The 25,352-nt window shown below is 35.8% G+C and overlaps 1 protein-coding gene across 1 annotated transcript; it reads right to left on the reverse strand.

Annotated features, from left to right (window-relative positions):
* Positions 1 to 685: 685 nt before the first annotated feature.
* On the reverse strand, positions 686 to 24,390 carry LOC129262281 (GTP-binding protein Rit1-like). Its single transcript, XM_054900374.2, has 5 exons — positions 23,643 to 24,390; positions 20,508 to 20,564; positions 16,527 to 16,600; positions 8,750 to 8,941; positions 686 to 7,767 (listed from the first exon to the last, which is right to left on the reverse strand). The coding sequence occupies exons 1-5, from the start codon at positions 23,770 to 23,772 to the stop codon at positions 7,522 to 7,524; spliced, it is 699 nt and encodes a 232-aa protein (XP_054756349.1). The 5' UTR covers positions 23,773 to 24,390; the 3' UTR covers positions 686 to 7,521.
* Between the last annotated feature and the right edge of the window lie 962 nt (positions 24,391 to 25,352).

Genomic DNA, 25,352 nt, shown 5'->3' on the forward strand with positions numbered 1-25,352 from the left:
CTGACGGCTTAATGTCCTCTCCAACGGACCTGGTAATGAGGATTAATGCCTTACCAAAGGGCATTGGCACACTGGTGGGAATCGAACCCGGGTCACCGGAATCCGAAACCCGCGCTCTACCGACTGAGCTATCGCACCTATACCGATCATCACAAAGATTCATACATCATATTATTATTGAGTCCACCTCATGACTTTTCTTTCTTGTCATGGCAATGATTGGTTGTCGTTTGTTCATGAAGCTTGTCAGTTAGAAAATATTGCTTTGAAAGTCCACCTTTTTTTTTTACATGATTGCATTGTAAATTGTATCATTTCAGGCCCAAACTCACAATTTGAAACTAGGCAAATGGCAGATTTCATGCCAAGATATAAATTGTGTTAATCAAGATAAATATGATATCTGGATAACGTACAGTGAGAGAAATTCTCGTGGTTGGAAGACAGAGAGGGCAAGAGATAAAAAAAATAAAAAATATAGAAATGACTCATAAAGAACAGACCATGGCATTTGTATAAAGAACTAAATTTATACATTTCACTCTCATCTCACACATATATCACATCTTCAGTCCTAGAGGAGCCTCAAAGTTAAAATTGTCATCATTCATCTTAATTCTCGGCATCAACAAGAACTCTCGACAATTTTGATACCACTCAAAAGTGAGACAAATAGGCAAGCTCGTTTTGTAACACATCCTTGCATAGATTTATTCTTTCCAAATGATTCTTACAAACATACATCATATCTAAATCGAGACTATATTTGGTATGCAGAGTATAAGAAAGAGGAATATAGCAATGACTATTTTCTTCCCCAAACCACTCACAAAAAACCACTACAGACACGAACAAAGCCACCATTTTACCCACTTGGATTTACATGACAGCTTTGTAATTTTTTTTTTGATGACACTAAACAATGACTCATTCGAAGACAAATTTGATTATTAAACGTAGGGCATAAGAAGCATTAATAAGAAATATTGCCGCATCGCTATTCAGTCATCAATATACATGTATTAGAGTGATTTAACCTGGTGAGGCTATGACTTTAGAGTGCAATGAATTACTACACGTGCACTCAAGCTGTGAAGTTATATGGATGTTTGCGACTCATGCTTGTTCTTTGCATAAAGTGGGTTCTAATTCAACATGAAATATTACATAATGCATTAGAACAGATTGCATAAAGAGACAATAACTGGACGGTCAATTTCCCAGTGAAATTTCTGCAATTTATACAACGATACCATGACAATTGACAAACAGTGTTACAAAGGAAAAGGAATGTCATATAACACTTAATTTACAAACATACCTCAAACCAAGACATACACTTTTATGCTTACTCTAAGAAAACAAAACGCACCCTGGAAAAGTGAATGTTCAATACCTTAGGAGTGATATCAGATATGACTAGGTTTTTCAGTAAAAATTATTCATTTTGGATTGAATATAGCATATTCTTTCATGAGATTGACTATCATTCTGGGAACATGGAAAAGAGTGAAATTTTACTCATTTGTCAATATATTTTCACTCTTTAAGAAGTGAAACTAGGTAATCATTCATTATTTCTTTTAAATACAGACTTAGATAGAAACTACCCATGTTAAAGAGAATAGAAACATATTTATCCCCTCTCTATCTGTACACAATGGAAGTAACTCAGAGGAAAAAAAGTAGTGACTTAAACCTCAAGGTTTTGATAAATCAGTATTTTTTTTACATAACATATTATACTGCTGCTACAAACAAGTTGTAATACCTACTGTGCCTCTCAAAGCAAAGTGTGGTGCATAACATGGCACTACTGCCCATGTTTCAAGCATTTTTAAGATTTAAAAGATAATAACATTCATAATTCGAGAACACAATTATTTGTCTGGAAGGGACTTGAATCCCCCAAAATAATAATAATAGATGACCAAGTAAATGAAATACATAAGATAATAATAAAAGAAAAAAAAATAGAAATATGGCTAATTGCCTTCAAGTCTTATTAATGAAGCACGTCATACTTATCTCATTGTTCTTGGTTCTGTGATTTTGCAAAAGAAATATTATGCAACGCTATTCAAATTATTGTTTATATCTAGAGTTTTGATAATTGAATTCAGCTTAAATGTGATTTCCTCTTAAAGATATCATTGTTCATACATCGCAGGCTAGTTTTTATTAAAAGGAAATAAACAAATTATCACCATAGTAAAAATAATGGCATTCCTCTGGGAGAGGTTTGGAACTTCAGATGGTTCCAAGTTTCACTTAAATAAAGATACAAGTACATCCAAATATGAAAAAAAATATATATAATTTCATTTCAAGTTTCCAAAAATCATACATTGCTAATTTACACTATTTTGTGATAAATGCCCCCATTCTCTCCATTCATCTCGAAAAACAAAAGCAAAAACTTAAAAAAATGCATGTGTAATTTTAAAATCATATTTGAATTTATGATCTATATTTTCTTCAAAAAAAAAATTACACAGACGCTGAAATGAAATAACATGTAACCTTAATGGCAACCAGGGAAGTATCTCTCAATATCTTCCTCGACACGCAAACATATTGCACATAAACAAAAATCTCCTGTCCATCAATACATGTACACATTACAGTGTATTGTGGGTGGAAAGACAGCAATCACTACACAAAAAACATAATCATTCATATATTGAGCCTTTGCAATACCTTAGAAAATATTATTTCTAATTCATTTTCGATGATTTATTTCATAACAAATTGTAACCACATGTCACTAAATACATAAAGAAAAAAGGAAACTCCAATAGTATGTTTGTACATGTGATGCAAGAAGGTACTGAATGGGCTGGGCTGCGAGTTGATTACAAAAAAAATTAGGAGACAGAAAGAAAGAAAAAAGGACGCAGATTGCAGAATGTCAGACTGCACCAAATATAACATCAAACAATTATCTCTGGGTTAATGGACGAAACATGGAAAGAGAATCAGCTCATCATCGTTCTATAAATATCATCGGACTAATGATGTTTTTTCCTTGGTTGTTGTTTTCTTTTCTAATATTATATAAAACAGTTTATATTCTATTTCATAATATTGTTATTCTCAAACTAATTAGGTGTTTGCTAAAATAACCAAGGGTAACAAACAACTTTTAAAAAATAATTGTGAATTATGAAAACAAAATGGAGGGATTAATGCGCACACTATTCCTGTCCTGCTCACGTTTATGTCTGGAAAAAAATGTGATGTTGATATCCTCAATTAAATCAAATTGTTGACTTGATATTACAGAATCTGCAGACGACGGAGTTGCCAATTTGAGATAGGGACTGGCTCTGATTGGCTCTTTCCTATCATGCTTATTGCACACTTTTCCTGTTGTTTATCTCCTCTCCATCCTGCTACATGAATCAACTGTGATAACACAGGAAAACTATAAATACCTCATAACCAGTTATCATCAAAGTTTATCAAACGGCAGCATCAAGACTCTGTCATGGGTATCATCAATTACATTACGCTGTAGGTGCTTTCCTACCCAAACGATCACCAAAAAATACTCACAAATTAAGAAAACTTAAAGTCTTCAAAATTAATTTTTCACATTCCCATCTGCCTAGACCAGATAAGGTTCTTGTAGTTATGAGCCTACAGTAAGACTGGTATTCCTGTAGTAAATTATAAGATGCACATCCTGCATGCTAAATAAAGTTTTCATAATTTGTTTTTGCATTGCAAATATCCCAAACCGCGAAGAAAACCCTGTGAAAGCTTTTGAACATGTGAAGAGTACCTAGTTTGTGGGTATTTTCTCCAGGTGATTTCACAGTTGCAAAATTCCTGGCATTTTTGTAATCGGCGGAAGGGTATGAAAGCAACTTTAGCGTCATATCCATGGGGCACTTATGAAAGCAAGGCCTTCATTACTAAACCATTGCCCATGAGAATATCTTTCATTATTTTTTCCTGCGTTAATTTTGAAACATAGATTTTGATATGAAGTATGATTAATTTTATTATCTGGAGACACAATAGAACAAAAACCAAAGATTTTGTGTAAACTATAGAATGTATGTTTTACCCATCAAACCTGAGCAATAGGTGAAAATAAATTTTGATAATTGGATTGTAATTTAATCCATTTATGTTACCTCAAAGATTCCTTTGAAAACTTGATGTGGCAGGTTTAAAAGTCTCTGATGCACCAATAACAGTGCATGTTTGACAAGTGGATTTGAATTTATGATAATCATGATTATTATGAATTTTGTCCAATGTTACTTTAAAATGCTCTAATAAAAGATTCCGGGAAGATATGTGACGTATTGATTTTATCATGACGTGCGTGGATGTTTTCAAGGTCTTATAATCTCTAAGCATTAGACATAGGACTATCACATGATTTGTCTTTGGGTCATCATCCGACTGTTAGAGAAAGCACCAACAATTCCCAACCTAATTTCATGCATGTGACATGACAGATCTTTAATTAGATTACAATTCATATCCATGAATCAAGTTATTGATCTTCACCAGATGCTTTTGCAGGTGGTTTTTAGTTGCCAAAGGCCTTGGGAGGGTTGAAAAACCTGTGGAATTTACAAAGAAAAAGAATAATTTTTAAAATTTAAATCTACAAATCACAAATCTATTCAGACTTCCTTACTGATTAAAAGGTATCCAGGATCCCGTAACACAAAGGTTAGCAGTTAATCGTATGCTTGATTTTCACGATTGATTGTGCATTGTAGTCAATGCAATCAATCGTAAAAAAATGTTCTGCAATGATTGTTAACCTTTGTAATACAGGCCCCAGGTCCCTGATGGTGGAATTGTCTCCAAAATTCACTCTCAAATAGGTTATCAAGGAATAATTTCAAGGCAGACTCACAATGCATGTAATGACCAACTTTTAACAGTTAAGCTCTTCACCATACAGAAGGGGGGGAAGGCATTTTCTGCATCTATTATTACATGTAGTTGTAAAACTGAGCACCTAAACATGTCTTTATAATCATCGTTAACATCATTAAAAAAAATATTAATTTCATTGATATCTTCCATTCTTTTATTGTTATGGGCTACCAAGTACTTGCTTTTTTCATACATGGTGCCCATAGCATACATGTACATGTATAACAACTACTAAACTTAATGCATCTATATCTTAGGACTGCCTTTAGCCTTTAGGACATCTCATTATTTTTTTATTTGTCAATTATAAGGTGAGGATAGGTCTAGCTAATTGCAAGAGTAATACATGTAAACATAAAGTCCAGTGCAGTCATTTCAACCTGTTATGTAACCCTAAAAGCCATCAAGGACTACACCAAATGCCACATTTTAAATTTACATTCATGAACAGAGAAAGTCTTACAAAGAGTTGCTATTCATCAAAGTGAAATTGGAATCAAACTCAGTTATGTACTAAAGGAATGGAACGTGAGAATTATTTCAATTTGAGTTTCATTTGAATCAATTGCAACTCTCTGCAATATGTAATATGATCAATGAGTCTTCACACAAGACTAGCATATTGAACTTGCTGTTTCAATTGTGTGTGAGTGTAGATGGGGGGGGGGGGCAAAATGGAATTTAGCCATGTGGGATTGGGACCAACGGTGCATTAGATAAAAGAGATATAGGATTCATCAAGTGAATGTGTTTTTGGCTCAATACGATTGTTTCTGTGAATCCTCAACAGGTATACTAATTGGTCTTGGTAGATGGAATGGAATAAATTGGCTTAATTGGAAATGTCATCGTCATCAAAACAAGACAGGTTGCTCCACACGCAGCATGACTGGCATTAATGAGTTAATTGGTTTGAGTTCCTGGAAGATGGGGTGTCGCATGGCAGGGGATCATGATTCTGCAGATAAAGTGAATGAGTGCTCCTGTCCATGCCCAACTGTTTGTTTTAGAAATCACATTGATTTGGAGTATTGTCCATTAGGCCCTTACCAGTAAGCAAACCTCATCATGATTTCTTCTGACAGATTAGTAATTTTAATCACGCGTTGAAGAGCAAATGGATTACAACTGGTGCATTACGCTATTTTACTTTTAGATAGGTAAAATACATGTATGTATATGAAGAAATCATAAGAATGCATGTGTTTGAATAAAATTTATGTACGACAACATTATCATGTTCTAGGTTCTCATTACCTGCTTGAATTTCTGATCATTCACGATCAAAAATGTTTATTCCATCATGGAGGATTTCATTAAATCTTTACAGCATAATCATCTGGAACCAGCTTTGCAGCACAATTGATCATTACTCATGAAATTTTCTATCAACACATCTCATTGATATATGTTTCTATATTCTGTAATATCAAATCATTCCAAAATCTTGCTAAAACTAAACACATAGAAATCAATTGCACAGAAAGGACCGAATTTGTGACAAGAAGTCTTTGACCCACTTCACTGGTCAACTTTAAAACATATTTTAAACACAATTTGTTTAACATCTATAGGCCCATGTCACATAGCTTATAAGTAAGAATAGCATACAACTTGTAAAATTCTACATCATACCATTCCTTTCAATTCACTATTGGAGACATATTTATCAGCAAGTTACAAGACACACACACACACACACACAAAAAAGACAAATGGTAGACATCTACATGCAGAAGACAATGTGTGAATGTGAACAACAACCAACACTTGGATACAAAAATAAACAGAAACACGAAACAAGAGAAGAGTTCAAAAAATTCATCTAACATGCAGAAACCTTAACAGGTTGACTAAAATTGTGCTTATCCATCCACACATATGCAACATCTTCTGGATCATCCCAATATCAAAATGTCTTTAAATGTTCTGACGAACCCTTTCTTTAGAATATAAATCCCCACAGTCATTCACTTCCTCGAGCAGTCTCTGAGGGAATTCTTTTCATACTAAACATGTTGCAGCATTTTCATCTGAAACTGAAAGTCCCATCAACCTTCAAAAATTCTGGCTCTTTTCCCAATAATTTCAAGAGTCTGTAACTTTGGAGATAGCTGGGCAGCATATATTTTTGTCATTGTTTTTGTTTCTCTCTTCACTTTCATGTATTTAGTTAGGCAACCTTTTGACCCTTTGTTTTTCACTATAAACATTTCCATCTGTTCAACAGGTGTCAAGTTCCTTGCCATTTCAGTGACACGCAGTAGAAGGCCATGGTAAGGGGCTAGAGGATTGTGTTTGTGGAGCCTCTTTGTAACACCATTCATATACTCTGGTTAATTATCCAGGATGGCAGACTTCACGGGGGTTCTGTCCTTTCACAAGGTCTCTGATGATGTGCTTCCCTCATGGGGGCGCCGCATCTCTCGCACGATGACAACGAAGCCGTTCAATGATTTACTTGGGGTGACACACAAACCACAGATGCATCACAGGCTGCCACTCCCTCGCTTGAGTCACACACATAATACAGGGAGAGAGATTGAGAGATAGAGCGTGCTAGGCGGAGGGGAGTCTCTGATCTCCTATTAATTTACTCTGTCAGTTATTGGCTCACGACGATGACGACCCACTCTGTTGCTTCTTGAACACCCTCCTGGCAATCTTGTGCAGACTCATGCCACGGCTCTTTCTCTTTGACCGCTTCTCCAGTGCCTGGATCTCCGCCCGTTCCTTCTTCCTGATTTCCCTGACGAGAGTGTGGAAGACATCGTCCACAAAGTGCCTCAGAGCTGCCGAAGTCTCAAAGAAAGGACAGTTGAACTCCCGAGCCAAGGCATGGCCTTCTTCAGGTTGCACCTTAAGTTTCAATGAAACAGAGAAACAAGAAAAGATGACCAACTAATTGCAGATTAATTTTTCTCAATTTATCCTATCACCCGGTACACAAATGACTCTACACATGGCACTTATTCAGCTTCTGCCCACTTTTTTTTGGCAGAGATTACATCAATAGATACACCATTCATGACATACCAAGTATACATGTATCTTATTTCAAGCTGTACTGGTTACTTTCACCATGAATGTACTAGTATTTAAAGGGAAGGGAACATGTATATATTAAAAGAAAGATTCATTTCTACTGTCCAGTAAACTTTTTCCATTGCTATGTGACGAATCGCACCACAATGGACAGCTGAATTGCAGGAATATTCAAAATAACCAGTGTTTAGATTGATTGATAAAAAATTAACGACACTATCAACACATGCGTGTCATATAAGTGTCCGACAGTTAATCTGGAAAGGTTACTATAATATAGTACAAATTACCCTAATGCAACTTTACAAAGGAACAGGATTATAAATTAGTAATTATCAGTAATAAATTAATACGTTAACTACTTCCCCGGGATAACTTCCCTACTCTTTACGAAAAGAGGAGTAGGTTTTTTAACGTGCAAATGGTGTGACTCTCATTTACACGGGACCGACGGCTTAGAGTCTCCTCCGAAAGACTAGACAATTGGAATAAAATACCTTGCCCAAGGGTATACCTGTTGTGATTGAGATTCGAACAGTTTCCCACCTAAAATCTAATAAAAAGATTGATCTCCTTTAGGAAATTTACAATACATAATCGTGGAATATCTCACCAGTGTTTAGAATGACCTGCCATGAATAAATCTGATCATCCTCAGTCTTTTATTTCTGAATTCATCAATTTACCTTTCTAAAACAGCACTAAAACCTTTATTTCCCTGATTTCATAATATTAAACAATTACTCAGGAAAGAATACAGAAAAAATAAGAACGAATGAAAAAAGAAGACACATACCACTCGATATTGCTCAAGGTCATACTTGTTTCCGACGAGGACAATAGGTATATCCTCTCTGTTTCTGACTCTTTCAATGTCTTTCTTAAACTCGGCAGCCTCCTGGAAGCTCCTCCTATCTGTTATAGAATAACAGATGATGAATCCCTCACCCCTCCTCATGTACTGATCACGCATTGCTGTGAACTCGGCCTGTAAGAAGAGTAAAATGAAAATAGGGAGTGAAGATGAAGTTTGATTACCTTGAAATATGTTAAAATTCTATGTAAAGGCTTGGTCCAACTGCACTTACGGATGCAGAGAGGATGTAAAACGGAAAAGAATCTTGCCATCCATTGGAAAACGTTATGTATCCGTTGTGTACTCTTTGCATACTTGTTTCATACAATCTATATCCATCAAGCATCCGTCCTCTATGATTTCATTGTTCGCCCATTCCGTCGGCCAGTGGGACCAGGCCTTTATATTCATTATCTTTGTATTCAAGTTTAATATCATGTTGTTCTTTTTGGTAAAATAGGGAATATGGGTGGTGGGTTATGTTACAGGGAAATCACATACTGAGGAAAACAAATGTGCAATAAAAAAATTTTTAATGTGTGTTTGTCCATCATTGTAAGTCCATGGTTTATCAAATCTCAAGCACATAAATACATGTATATGTGATTCCATTGTGATTCAAATCAGTGTAATATCTGTATTAAAAAAAAATCTTGGTGAAAAACTGAAATCTTATCCTGCATCATTATACAGGCAGAAGCTTCTCAAGAATTGTAATAAAATCATCTCCTTATATCTATCCTATCATGCATCGTGCTGACGCGCACATCTTGCATGATACATTGCATTTAAATAAACAGATGCATGTACATGTAATACTGTGCATGAAACATCTCTATGTCTGTATATAATTTGTTTGGTGAGCTTTGAAAGACTGTAAGATCTTGTTTTCCCTCATGATTACATGTATACACTGTACAAAGGGATGACGCCAACCAAATCCCTCCCCAGATTTTTTTTTCACCAAAAAAGTCATGCTATCCCTACATGTATTTGATATGTTTTTCTTTCATGGAAAATTTGCAATTTTTCTTGTACAGAATCCTTTTTTTTTAATCTCTCGGAGTCACTTTTTTTTAAATTGGTATCTCTGCATACAGTCTACTATATAAAGGCCTATGGTATTTGAAAAAGAATTTTCAAAGAAGACTGTCATCATTAATTTCAATATTAAAACTGTTAACATACAAAATGAAAATATGTAATTCTACTCTAAATATAAAAGTGAATGTAATTCTACACTAATTTTGCAGGAGTTTGAACTTCAGATAACCTCTTCTCTTTGTGTGTATGCTTCATACTATATATTATGGGTCATTGCCCTTTAATCTATATGGGATCTGTCATCTTGAATGAAAAGTGACACGAGAAAGAGGCATCTCTTTGTTCTACATGTACGCCTATAGTTTATCCCCTCCTCCTCCTTCCCCGTCTTCTATACTGCTTTGTCTCCTCTTTTTCTCCTCCTTTTTATTCCTCTTCCACCTCCTCTTCTTCTCCTCCCTTCTTTGTTTTGTCTGCCCTACTTTGAGGTCTTCCTCCATTTTTGTCTTCTTCCAGCTACATGGCATCAGTCCCTATTAAAAATCATTAGCCCTATCCTTTTCTTCCTCTTCCTCCTGAGGTACATGTAGCAATTCTTCCCTCCATCTCATCAATACCTAGTGCCTTCATATACTCCCTTTTTTTTTATATGCCTAATTCTAACTCTCTTTCCCTCTCTTCCTATCTCCCTCTGTCTTTCATGCTTGTACTGTCTTCTGACCTCATCAACCTCTCTCCCATCTCGAGAGCACATACACAACCATATATGAACCCTAGTATATTATACCCCTAGTACCTCCACCTCTTTCTCCCCTCCCTGGCTCTCTCCCCCTCTTCCTGGTTCTATCTCTCTCTCATCCCCTCCACCCTCCTTTCCCAGGGATCTCCATGCATCTATCCAGGGCAGCACACAGAGCCTTGGCTCAATGTAATTGTCATGCCTATCACAAAGGGGTAATACAATCTTCCTGCTTGCAGTGCCTCAACCAGGAGGCAGTACCCTCCTCCAGGTCACCAGTGTCTTCTATCATTCTCAGTATTCAGAATTACAATTTGCTTTGCAACTACAAGTACATGTAGGCCTACTGTATATCAAAGTAGGCCTTATAATTTTGCCCAGCATTTTTTAAATGCCTTTTTCTTTGTAAAAGGGCCAATTCTAATACCATTTTAATTAATAGCCATTTGTATATGGCTTTGTATTTGACATTGGTTGAATAAACTGATCTTGAACTTGAGGTCAATTCAAGGAATAATAAAACAAATGATTACACCCTCAGTTACATTGTATATGTACGTGTATGAACAAGACTCAAAATGTAAAAAAAAACAACTACAGTATCTGATTCTGATCACTATTTATAATGAAATGACAAGTAGGTCTGGGCCAGCCTCACTTCTACATACATGTATGCATCACTATTGTGGTGAGGTCTGTTTGGAAGCACCCACTGCACAGGAATAATGGATTGTGTGCAAAACGAACCACGGTTTAGCAGCACACAATAGCACGCCTCCCTGTAGCTTGACCAACTTGTCAACCACTGAGTGCACAAACTGGGTGGGTTTTTTGTATGAGCAAGGGATGATTCATAACTGCATTGTGATTTATTTGTGGAATACGGGCCACCTTATCCCCTTTGTCACATGATCCAATACAAAAACATAAACAACTCTGAATAATAACATGCACAATAGGGCGTGTGTGTGGATTATTAGCCTACAGTTGTGAATTGGTTTCTGTAATTTTCTGTAAATTCACACCCATGTGTTTTTTTCAATGACAATGCTACCTTTATTGTGTAGACATGGGTGTGTTAAAGAAATATACCAGAAGAAAAAAATAACAATGTGCATATATGTATGACTGTTACATGACTGAATCTTCTAAAATAGTGTTTATGTTACCATACTTTTCCACATGTTATAGTTACATGTATGTTCAAATATGTATTAAGGAGGTGGCTGGTTCAAACATGTCTATTAAAAGCTGATTACATACATGTAATTAATTTAAAAAATAATATTTATTGATAATAAATGCAGTTGGCCTACATGTATTGCAAACATAAATTGCATCTTCTACCTAGTGCAATAACAAAATCAAATCATAGGCCTGTGAATGGATCATCTAAATTCATTTACATCCACATGTTTACAGAGCAATAGGCCGATAAAATGAGAACACTACATGTATGTTGATTCTGAACTATTAAAATGCAGCTGTTAAATCACAAACAAGTACATAAATTAAAACAATTTTTAAGCCCACCCACCACACCTCACAGATAGTGATTTTGACCCAGGAAGTACATGTACATTTAGGTCAACCTGAAAGTGCATACAGCACATGTCCAAGCCAGAGGAAGGCCCAGGATAGAACAATGCTTTAATATTTACATGTACATGTACGTCCATAGTTCGTCAGATTAAAAACACACCGTTTTAGAAGTTGAGTTTGCATTCTGAAAGATGTTTAGTTTCATGAACGACTAAAAAAATTGCTTGAACGCAACCATGGTTTGAAATAAACATCATTGAAAACCATCATAGGGTATGAAGTGTAGATTCAAAGCAGTCAACATGCGGTTAGATTGAAAGTTACTGAGAACTGTTTGTCCATAATCTTGAAAACAAAAGATGCAGTTAACCTACTGAACTCGGCTCCAATCAATCTCAATCTTTATAATCACTTTCAGTCTTGAGAAGACATCATCCAGTCTATTCCCATGATCATCACATATCAAACAAAACTAAACTTTTTTTTTACAATCACTACCAGGTTCCAATTCCACTGAACTGCATTCTGGGGTTGCAGTAATGGGCCTAACAACTCTCAGGTAGAGCACTCGGTGAACTTGGAACCTTTTTCAGACGGGTGTTCCAACTTAATAAACAACTGAAGGGACTTGAATGTCTTGAATGGTAGCATTTTCTTGGTGCACAGGGTGACCAGTGACCTGAATATGTTGAATTGCATTTAAAGAGCCATATCATTTAGTGAAAAGTTTGAATTCACAATAAAATTCTAGGCCTAGCCCTACATATTCCTATTCTTTACATGTAAATAATTTGATTATTACTAGGTCATTTATTGTGTTTATTGTACATGTACTTGTACAGACAGGTCTGTATTCCTACAATAAACAGCTTGGTAGTTGAGTGTACTGTACTTCAAGTCATGTTCAATTAATTCTGCTTTAATAACTGGTACCACATATGCTATGACGAGTTGACGACGATAAAAATATAAAAAAGATGGAGTATTTTACTAGTTACATTATGTACTGTAGGCCGGCACGAACCATGGGGATTCACTCTTAAATACCTCCTTGCATATTGTAGAGTACTTCTCATCCTTTTTCTGATGATGTACATACATGTACATGTAATCTTGGTAACATCATTTCAATTTAATAATGGGACCTGCTTGTGTGTACATATATTTGCTCCACAATTCAAATGCCAGCACAAGCATGCAACCAAGTGCACATGTGAAAGCTCTAAACTGAGGGTGAAATAGAAACAAGAACTCCAACCCCAATTTCGTCCTGGGAATGATAAAGTTCAAGTCTGTGTGCAGAGTGAGGGCCCACGGGCATGAATTCAATCTACTTATTTGTTTTGAAGTGGACCACATTTCATGCAGCTGAAGTAACAATAAAAAGCTTTCACATTTCTCTATTTGAATGACCCATGGGTCACCTTGATGTCTTGATCATGAGAAGGTACTCTTGCCAGCTTACTAGAATTCCTTAAATATCTATAAATTTGTACATTTCAAACCAGTATGCGCCAATAAACTGATGTTCAAGACTTCAAGTTATTCCAATTTTCAAATTTATCAATTGCAACTGGGATGGTTATTTTTTTCAATAAATGTGTAAATAAAACTGTAAAAAACTGGTTGTCATTTTTGCATGGTCCGCCACCCCCACATTTTCAAAACTGTTCCCTGACCCCTAAACTGTAATGAAAAGCATTTTCACAATACACATTCTATTTTATTCAATAATTAATGTTTAATCATCTATTAACCATCAGTCTGAAAAGCAAAACAGGATCACATTAGAAACACATTTTCAATCATTGCGTACATGTATGTGAAAGAAGACTAAAACTAATTTCGTCTTGAGATCAGGCTACAGGTACAAACATTCAGCTGACAGAGGCGCTTGGCTGCATGTGATTCCGCATTGGAAATGAGCTGATCCGGGAGTGTGATCACAACACATGCGAACCCAGTAGGAAATGATATCTCTCCGACAGATTTGAGTGAATTAATTAGGGTGTTCCAGCTTAAGGATGTATTAAGATGGGTGTTGTAATGGTAACCTAGCTTAGGGATAAGCCTGGGAGTATACCATTGGGTAGAAATGAATTTATCATTTTAATTCCAATGCTGGAAACTAAATAATGAGAACTGTATTAGACGTACTATAGTCTAATAAAGACTTCCATTAGAGCGATTTAAATCTTAATCCTGAGGTGCGGCTCTACAGGGAGTGAGCTTTAATTTAAGCATTTCATTAATCAAGCTAGTCAGAGACAAACCTGCTCAATCATAGAACAAGAAAATTGACACTACGTTTGAGGCCTACATAATATACATTTTCATTTAGTTCTGTACTGGTTGGTATTCCTTCTCATCCTTTTGAAATTAAAATATTAACTTCGGTCAGTATTGTTTCTGTTCTGTTTTGACATTCAAATAATATCAATTTTGTTCAGTTTTGTTTCTGTTCTGTTTTGACATTCAAATAACATTCATTTTATTCATTATTCTTTCTGTTCTATTAGAAATTCATATATTATTTTTGATCTGTATTCCTTCTTTTTTTGTTGGTGAAAATGAACAAAATCCTATTTTATTATCTACCGTTATGATTAAAAAACACTTAAAAAACATAGATACATGTATGTACCGTATGATTACAGTGTATCGTACATGTAATTATGATAATTGGTTCAAGTTTAATACATACCATACAGATTCTGTATATATTGAGAAACCAAAGTCAGAAACTTTGTTTTTCAACGCACCATCTCTTCTTGGTAGAATTTTTTTTTTGAGGAACCCCTTCATGTCATTGTACACACGTACATTTACATGTACGCTGCAGAATCTATTCAATCAGTTTTACTGGGTCTTACATGTAATTTGTTGCTGTGAGATGAGTTCAATTTTGTTTTTTTCAGTCACCATTCCCTACTCAATTTTGATTGATTTTCAGATTAAGTCATCTCCTCTTTCTGTAGATTCTAGGAAATACATGTACTTTTGTCCCTAAAGACAATAAAAACAAAGTAACCTTGAATCTCACACTGACACAACAGGATGTGAAAATTTACTTTTGGGAAGCCACATGAAAGCTTTTAACTCAATACAATGTATGAAAAATAACGTATTACTAGTTTAACGTCGACCCTCTTCTTTCATCAAAGGGACGTGGGTTTGAATCCCAGCCATTGCATGTTTTCCTTCTGCAAGAAATTTATCCACATTGTGCTGCACTCAACCCAGGTACTGAGAGTATTGTAAATGTACAAGTAGTTATTGAGTATACTGTACATTTCCATGTAGGCCTACAGATATTCAGAAAATTTGCAATTTTGATAATTGATTACATGTAGACAATACTGTTTGTACTAAAATGCAAATGAAGTCTTGAAAGTTTAGACGATCAAGAGCCAAACACCTAAAAAACACAAACTGAGATAATTACATGTATTATGCAAAATAGCATGATATCATCTTGTTATGAGACAATCAGCAGAAAGGCCAATGTAAAAGATATGCATACATGTAGCCTACTTTGGGAAAATTAGCACTTTTGTGTGGAATTGTCTGGTGTACAGGTAGGCCTACAATGTATGTACAAAAGTATGTATGTAATAATATTTTTATCCGTAACAGTTGTACAGAGGAAAGGTGTACATCTCTCCACCCTTCCTGTTACCTTGCATTGTAACTGACCCACATATACATGTACATGTCATCACAACAGGCCTGCATGAGTGCATCACAACATCAATAGGAGTGTGGGAAAATTCATTTGTGGCCAGTTAAAAATAAAACAGCTACTTTCTTTGTTTGTATGTGTAATTTGTGTATTATAATTGCAATTCATATTTATTGATAAATCCTGCATGTATGTACAGGTATGTATATTTTCAATCATGGGAAATTATGATATTTGAGTTCTGATCACCTTCACAGAGTTGTGCATACATGTTTGTTGATGAAAACTTGATTCTATTCTCATTCTTGAATCAGAAATTTGCTCAAACATTCAATGACTTGTTTGAAATTTTCTACCACTAGTTGGACTTTATCCTTTGGTGAATTCAATGGCCTATGAGCCTGCATAAGTGTACATGTAAAGCTACCCACTATCCCTAAATCATCAAGAATCTTCAAAACAAAGTTTCTTGGTATTAACGTACATACTATTTTTTCATGTGTTTTATTGAATCAACATTAAAGAAAATATCAATGATTTTAAGTCCATATTATTACAGTACATGTATCTAATGTTTTGGGCATGGAATGCATATCCTTTCGGGCTAATGTTATCTTTACATATGTGTAACGTCTGCAGAGATTACATCATATGAAGAATGCAGTAAGTGGGCTGTACTAGTGCAATACATTGTAGGAGCCAATATTTACCTGTCCAGCTGTATCTAGGATGTCCAGTTGACCTACTTCGCCATCGATGACAGCTTGCTGAAGATAAGCATCCTCTGTAAAAATCAAAGGAGGAAAAGAGAAAAATGAGAATATAAAAGAATTCACATGCACCCATCACAGGTGCTAAAAATGCAATCCAATGTCACAAGACTCTCTTGAGGCTACTATAATACTGTACATACAGTGTGTTCGCAGCTCAGCTTCCAAGAAATGCCTGTAACCTTATACACGTACACCCGGGTAGAGAGAGGCATCTGTAGATTATGTCACTGTTCTCCAACAAGATACATGGATTATAGTATAGAGCATCTCACTCAAAGCTGTATACAGTGAAAAACAATTATATGATCCAGGGTGCTACATAAGCACTTGCCCGATTGCCCGGGCAAGTAAAAGTTAGAGTCGGGCAAGTGTTTTGAAGTGAAGACCAAAACTACTTACCCGAATAGGGCAAACAAAATTCTCACAGTAGAATGACCAAAGTTAGGGTCGATATGATAAATTGACCCTAATTTAGGTAATGGCAGGAAAGATAAAATCACTTTGGAAAAAGAAATGCAATAACAAGGTAGATCAGTTCACGTCAAAAGAGAAAAAAAGGTAAATGGTCTATAAATCCGCAAAACTTTCTTTTGTTGAAGAGGTAAATTTTTTTGTTGCAATGATTTTTTTCGGGCAAGTGAAATAAATTTGGGGGAAGTATATTCCAATTATTTAAAAATTTACTTGCCAGACTGGGCAAGTGCTTCTAAAAAAGTTATGTAGCACCCTGATGATCTCATGTAGGTACATTAAAAATGCCAAAGAAAACGTGCATTATAAAGCAAGGGAGCAAAGGAAAAGAACTGGGGAGTCTCACAAACTTATTTTGCTCTGAGCCAATCAGATGCAAGGATTTTGGTAGCTTATTGTTATTACAGTAGTGAACTTGTGAAAATCCCTGATCAGTTGTTCCATAACATGATTTGGAGGTGTTTATACTGTAAAATAAAAAAAAATTATTGATTTTGTTTTTCTATCCTTGTTCCTACTGCATACGGCTGGACAATCTCATTAAAATTCTGGTTTGTTTATGCATGTAGGATTTATAGGTAATTAAATTAGTATCATTTCTAAATACATGTATCTATAAAAGGCAAAAATAAATACAATTCAATCATAAAGATAGCCAAGTTTATGACAGCTACCCTTGGAATTTTAATCCATTTATTCATTTATTTTATATGAATTCATTCATTGTAATCACTTTACATGTTCATGTATGTACGTGTATTTGACAACAGGACTCTCAAAAATGAAGTGTATGAAACTACAATCCCGGATCTTCTCAAACAAAATAGCTGTGGGAATATCTACAAGTCTTCTATTCTCAGTAATTGTAAAGGAACACAGAAATTAGTACCTGGGATAGTCATGAAAGTAGTAATTTATCTAGTCTCACTTGGGTGTTTATTTGAGTGTAATGAGTTGCAATCAATTGTCATTGACTGTGTCTTTTGATTAACGAGGACCCAGATTAATGGGATTTTTTTATCATGCTTATTTGTGCAATATCCTGGACAAAATATTTTTTTTATTTTCACCATGCACCTCCCATGGACATACTATTAAACCATGTTGGCTTATTTTTAACCATGCAAGTTGGTCTCATAAAGGGCAAAATGAATGAAAATAAAACGAAAATTAGACCAACTGGTTATGAGACGAAATGGTCATACATGTAGACAAACAAGTGATTAGACGAAGTGATATTGGACAAAATTGTTATTGGACCAAATGGTTGTTAGATCAAATGTTACATGGACGGAATGACATTAGACTAAATGGAAGGTAGCCCATGTGGTGAGTGGACGAGCTGGCAGTGGGCGAATTGGCAATTTACCATCATGTTGACTACATTATGCAGGCCTGCATTATGTCGGTATGCATGCAATGATACATGTAGTTGGATCCATAAAATTTAAAAGGTAAAAGTTCTTGGAAACACCTCAAAGAAACATGGATAAACATTTGTACTGCACATGTACCGTACTTCACGTACATGTACATGCACAAAAAAGTAATGGATTTGCACAGCAATGCAGATGCAGACCTTCAACCCTGACAGTATGATTTGTTTGTTTGGAACATACACAGTATATTCTTTCATTTTTTTTTCTCTCTCTTTGCTTAGCTGTGGTTTTAATAAATGCAGGAAATGTAGAGGGGCGAATGCAAAACAAGTATGACATGCAAAGAGAGAGAGAGAGCCGAAGAGAGGCCAAAACAACCTCTCATAGTCAATTACTGCTCCCTGTGCGTAGATTGGAGCTCTTATCTATGCTGTACGTGCCGCCGGTCTATGACTTGGTGATGGTACTTGAAGAGGGCCACAGAGTTCATCCAGAGGAGAAATCCAAGTGAAATCTCCTCTAATTTTGTTCTTTATCTGGTTCAACATTATGCATAGTATGCATACTGTACAGAATATCAGTGAGCATGGTCAAATTACATTTGTTTTCTTCTTTCTCCAAGGCCACAAAAAAGACCCTTGCTTTGGGAAACTTGAAATTGTAAATGCAATAAACATCAATATACATACATGTACATGTATAAGGTGTAGTTTGAAAACATACATCAAGTTTAATATGGTTGATACAACCAACCACAAAATAACAATGAATATTATTTCTAAATATCAGCAGTGACAAATTTGAGCTCCTAATGCAATATTTGGAAAAATGAAGGCAATATCATTCTATTAACTAAACTTCTATTCTTTGTAATGGTAGATTCAATTTTCTTGTTTTCTTCGTCACTTGAAATTTCTGTATGAATTCAGAATGCAGTTTAAAAATGAACTGATCTTCCACCGGGCCATGCATTTCCTTTCTCCATTCTAATACGTTTTAGTGCCTGACAAGAAGGCAGATGATCCCTGGCTTTTGATTGAACCCATGACCACCCATTCATGGAGAGGCACTCTACCACTGAGCCACTATGCCCTGTAATTGATTGTGTACTTACATGTAATAATTGAGAAATTTTTTTAAATAAAAAGTCATAAATATGGTTTGACCAACATGATTCCGTAGAGTACATGTACTGTATACATGGGTACGTTTACATCAGGGAATAATTTTCCTGGATATCGCAACGCAATTTGCTCCACATTTTTGAAAGACTGCTATGCATAAAGTCTTTTGTATAGCATATTTTTACATAGGACTGTACATTAATAGAATGACCAAAAATGCTTTTCAAATTTTAAACGCAAAATCATTCCCTGTACTGTATGTAGAGGGTGGCTCCTGAGAAGCAGGGGTACTACAACTACACAATGAAGGCAATATGACACACATCCTGTGAAGATAAATAAAGACAAGTTCAGGAAACTACTGGCAAAAATTTTCAGGAACAATTACAAGTACATGTACCTGGGCCTGGCTTTCTACATGTAGTGTCTTGGCTCTGGGGCACTCAAACTGTAAATACATGTACATGGTATCTTGGAGCAGATTTCCCCCTTTTAAGACTGTCAATCTAATTCTGAAATATTGAGCCCCTAGTGAAATTGATCCTTTTCAATTTTAATTCTTGCTATAGATCTGTAACATGGCCATGTCTCTGTTTGATTGTAGAGGTGTTGTGGCTGAGTGGATAAGTCTCCAGACTCTGAACCACAAGGTCTGGGGTTTGAATCCCACCGCAGCACTTGCGGCCTTTGGCAAGGCGTTTATCTATTAAAATATCTACATTTGCCACTCTCCACCAAGGTGTAGTAAATGGGTACCCGGTAGGAAGAAATTCCTTGAATGCTCCAGCGTCCGATCGGGATAAGCCGGGGTAATAGTATTCATCACGCGCATAGAAACATAAAGCGCTAGGCCTATATGAATGTGTATATTATTGTTGTAAATATTGAATGAATTCATGATTTAAAAAAAAAGAATATTATTTTTTTAATAAAAAAAAACTTACCTATCGTAGGATCGTGGTACTCTAGGAAGCTGTGTGTCACAAACTGAAGTGTCAAAGCTGGAAAAGAGAAAAAGATTTTATACATGAAATTTCAAATTGCAATCAGTACTTTTCACTGACATGTTCAAAACCTCATATACTTACTAGTACAGGTACATGTGTACCTGACTTGGGTTCTAATGATTTGCAGTACAGTAATTTAGTGAATTTTGGGAGGATAGCTATACAGGTACATACATGTACATGTAGGTCTACAGAGAGCATATATATAGATGTACATGTACATTAGGTCTAATAATTCATACTTGTAAGTACATATGCATCGAACATGTACATGTATGCATACACTCCTTTATAATATTTTATGCTCACGATGCTTGCCTGGGAACTTGATCCCTTGTTAATTACACTACAGTATGCACATACATGAGCACTTTACAGCTTCATGCTTGACTACTACTACCACACATACATGTACTGTACATGTCGGTCTACATACATGTAGACCTACATGTACATGTAGGCTACTCAGTCTCATTGTATGTTTGCATCTTAAGTTGCTATTTATCATTCATGTGTATGTATGATGTGCAAGAACCTACATACATGTACATGTGTAGGTCTACATGTTAGGCTATAATAAGCACATAAAAAACAGACAAAAAAAGTACTGTACACGGCCATTTAAAGTTGTGATTCAAGTATTGGTGTTTTGGAGGATCATGTAGTGTAGGCCCATTGTGCATACGTCCATGTACATGTATTTCACCTCTCCCCCTATAAGCCAGTTCGTAGTTCCATTCTGCGCATGATCAGAGAAAGGTCATTTGTACTAAAGTGGCATGGTGGTTTAAAATTTAATGAGATAAGCACCAACTTTGGTGTGTTGATTATTCATATATTCTTTTCAATTGTGTTTTTCATTTGCATCCACAAAGAACAAAAATGCGTCCACGACTGGTATTTCACTGCAGTTTGCCAAGTACATTGTACAACATGCTATAATATGCATTCAAAGTAGAAATGCAACAAATACCTTCATGGAGTCTTCAATGGTGTGCTATTCTAGTCATCTGGTATTTATTCAATTTCTTCATCCTACTATGTAAGGCATGCATATAAAGTATGTTATATCCTGCTTTGAAATCTGCCTATCATAATGAAATAAATGAAAGTTCATTTGACCAAAATTGTCCCTGATGTAACTACGAACTGGTCTATTAAAATGAATCCTTACAACCAGGGCAGTGACCTCCAAGCTCCGCCCCAGGCAGGACATTGGTCATTCCATGGAATAGGTCCATGGTCATTCACAGACCAAGAGAACAAAGAATTTGTCACTTTAATAAAGTGCAGAAGAGTACGAAACCTGGACATTTTTGAGAATTACATTTTCATTTAAAAAAAAAATCTGCTCTTGATGAACTAGGCTATAAAAAATGTGCATGTGTGCATGCATGTGGCAATATTTGCAATAAGTTCTGTAATGCAGTTTCTACATATAGACAAGCCAGTACAGAATTTGTAAGTTGGTAAAATTCTGGGAATGTGGTTTAAAAAAAAGAAACATACTGAACATGTAGGGCCTACTGTACATGTATGTGTATAAGCACTTAAACAGCAGTTTGCAATGTAAAATCAATCAAACCAATTGAACCATACAGTTTTCTTTGGTACAGTATCATTGGTTGTGACTACATGCACAGCTTGTTAGCCATACAGTATTATGTAGTAGAAGGCCTTAAATATTCCCAGGCAACTCCAAACCAGGCAATAAAAAGCAGATGTGAAACCCTGCAATGCATATTTACAAGGTTGTACTGAACTACATGTACATGAGCATACTGTACATGTACATGTACACTGTAGTGCTCTCACAAATCCAGGGTAGGGCAATTAATACCATGAATCTCAATGATGACATACAAAACTACCAGTATACATGTACATGTGCATGTAGGGTCTACATTTAACTGAAAGGAGCCCTGGCCATATTGCAAACATGAGAATTGTCTGCAGAAGCAAGGATACGTACATGTACATATCACAGACATAGGTCCTGGGGGTGGGGCAAATGTATCAATTTGCCCCTCCCCCAATAATTTTGACAACTTTAAAAATCATAATATGCAACAAACACTTGAAAGCAATGTAAAACCATGTAAAGTGTGACAGCCGAAGTAAGTCACTGTTCTTTTTCCTTTTAAGTTTATTTTTTCCCCTTTTGGTGCATTTCAGACCAAAACGGAATAATATTGATTTTGGTCGTTATTTTTATATATTTTATGAAATAAAGACAAAAATTGATGAGCCCCGTCGGGGGTATTTTGCATTGTTAATCCCCTAATGGCAGCTGCATGATCGCGAGCCATCTGTGTACGAGGAGAAATTTAAAAAAATTAAAAAACTCCTCGAAACAGACGGCTGCCAGCTGTCTACTTTTGAGTTTGCCTCCCTTTCAATCCTGTGATCCTTCATGCAAACAGCATGGTGCCACCACCCGATAAAGGCATTTGTTGTAAGGTTTAACTTTTAGTTTTAATAAGACTAAAAGTAAAAGCCAGGGGTGGTGTGTTTATTAATAAAAATATAGAATCAACTGTCTGTAGACTAGGCCTACGTAGAAGTACATGTATGGCAAGTTCCCCCAAGTCTGTGCAGTCCCCCTTGTCTGCGCACATGCGTATCTGCGCGATTCTAGTAAAAGAAGATACGCAACGAACACAGACTTTACACATGCAATACATAGACAGATATTCATTAAAAAATCTGACTCAAAATGGTGGAAAAATAATGAATTTTGGGCATTTCATGTGACAGCCTCAAAATGCAGCCTTTCTCATCAAAATCTCTGAATCGTGTGCAAAGTTCATGGAGTACCATTTTTTTTTTTCAATCTGAAAATGACAGCCCGAGGTTTTTTCCAAGAAAATTCTATATTTCTTTCAAATTTTTATGAGATATTTGGTACACTTAGTCATAATATAAGGAACATTATTATATTAACTCTAACTGAAAGATTTTGTGAAAGAAAATGTGATTCAATTCATGTTAAATCTTAACTCAAATTGTTAGGTGCGTAGACTTGGGGACCAAGTCCACCATCATACCGTAGTAGACTAGTACGATACTCACCACTTTTCCCTACACCTCCCTGTCCAAGTAATACAATCTTATAGACCTTCATCTTTGCTTTGGTGTTACTGGCACTAGATGTAGCATTAGCAGTAGAAGAAGTAGCAGTATTAGTTTCCTCCATGCCCATCTGCTACAAGAAGTCTTTGAATGTCAAGTGTAGAAAAAGTTTGCTGCCGTATGATTTTGTATTCTCTCGTACGGTAAACAATAACAAGTTTGACACAAGTCATTCAATAAACTTAAAAAGTGGTGTGAAATTTGCTGAGCACAACATGTGCTAAACTGGGCGTGATAGTTGGTACAAGATGCTAAAGCAAGATGGCCAAAACCCAGTTTTGTTGACAGATTTGCACAAGGCTAACCTCAGACCATGACAGACCGAGGCCGAATTTGGTTTACGAACACTTGCAGAGTACCGTACCCGGAGCTGAGCTCGACGATTCACCACTAACTGATGATCCTCCACGCGGCTGGCTGCGGCGTGATTAATGCCCTGTGAGTGAGTCGATTCTATGTTAGACGGGTTCCACCGAAAATAAGCTTTATAATTCCCACACAGATGATTAACTTTGCTTCACTTAATATGACGAGTAGCTACATAGCCAATTGCTGAGGGCACCAACAAGTTTCCCACCTGTACTGGTAACTGACCTGGAGAAATAACCCAAACTTTGGGAATATCATAAGCACTTGGCGATGACCACTTCTATGGGCTACGCTGTGTATTACTATTAGCTATTAAACTGCGCCTGCGCGATCGATAGCGCATATTGGGGTCATTTTTCGTATACTAGTAGCTGATACGATCAGCAGTTTTTTTTCCAAAGAGGATTTAATCCCGGGTTTAATATCAAAGCAAACCATCAGTCATATATTTTCATTAGCTGAATATATTGAATGAGTATTTTTTTTAAAATAAATTAACTTACATAAACACAAATAACCATGTACGGCTTTCGGGAGTTGGGAATATACCGTTGGGAATAGGGACGGCTCGTAATAGGGATATGGCTTCCCTTGTTTTGACTCCACCCAAAACTGTCATACTATTTTTAGATTTCTACTCGGGTATATAAACAAATCACGACGTTAGTCAGTCGTCATTTCACATGAACTACACTGGTACAGTATGAATAAACCCTTGATATCCCGTTTGTTGTTTACAATGGAATTACTTGGAAATTTAATATTTATTAATAAATTTATTATTTTTTATCAAAAATATTACACTGGATATAAACAATCAGCACAGAAGATGTTTTACATAGTGTGACATACCGTAAATAAAAATCAGAATTAAAAACATGTGCAGAAATAATGTACAATCGGCAATATTAGATCAAGAATGTAAAACAGCAAATTAAGGTATGGATGTCAACCGAGTGAACCTCTATATAGCAAAAGAAACTCCAATAGCAATCACACTCTATAAAATATTGGGTAAAAATGCTCCATGAGGGTAATTATGTCCAACCAACATTGGACATTTCTTTTGGGCATTTTTATTTATCCAGTGTGATGAAAATTTTGCCAATACTAAAGTAATTGCCGCTTATCTTTTAACCTTACTGGACAAAATGCTTCCCGCATTGGGTAAAATACTGCGACAAATTGGTTGGACACATAATTTTACCCTCGTGCTGGTTAACATTTTACCCAATAAGTACAGTGCATAACAAGAAATGGTTACCAACAAAGATCTATCAG

The sequence above is a fragment of the Lytechinus pictus genome, chromosome 5 (assembly GCF_037042905.1).
Source record: "Lytechinus pictus isolate F3 Inbred chromosome 5, Lp3.0, whole genome shotgun sequence".
NCBI classification, from domain to species: domain Eukaryota; kingdom Metazoa; phylum Echinodermata; class Echinoidea; order Temnopleuroida; family Toxopneustidae; genus Lytechinus; species Lytechinus pictus.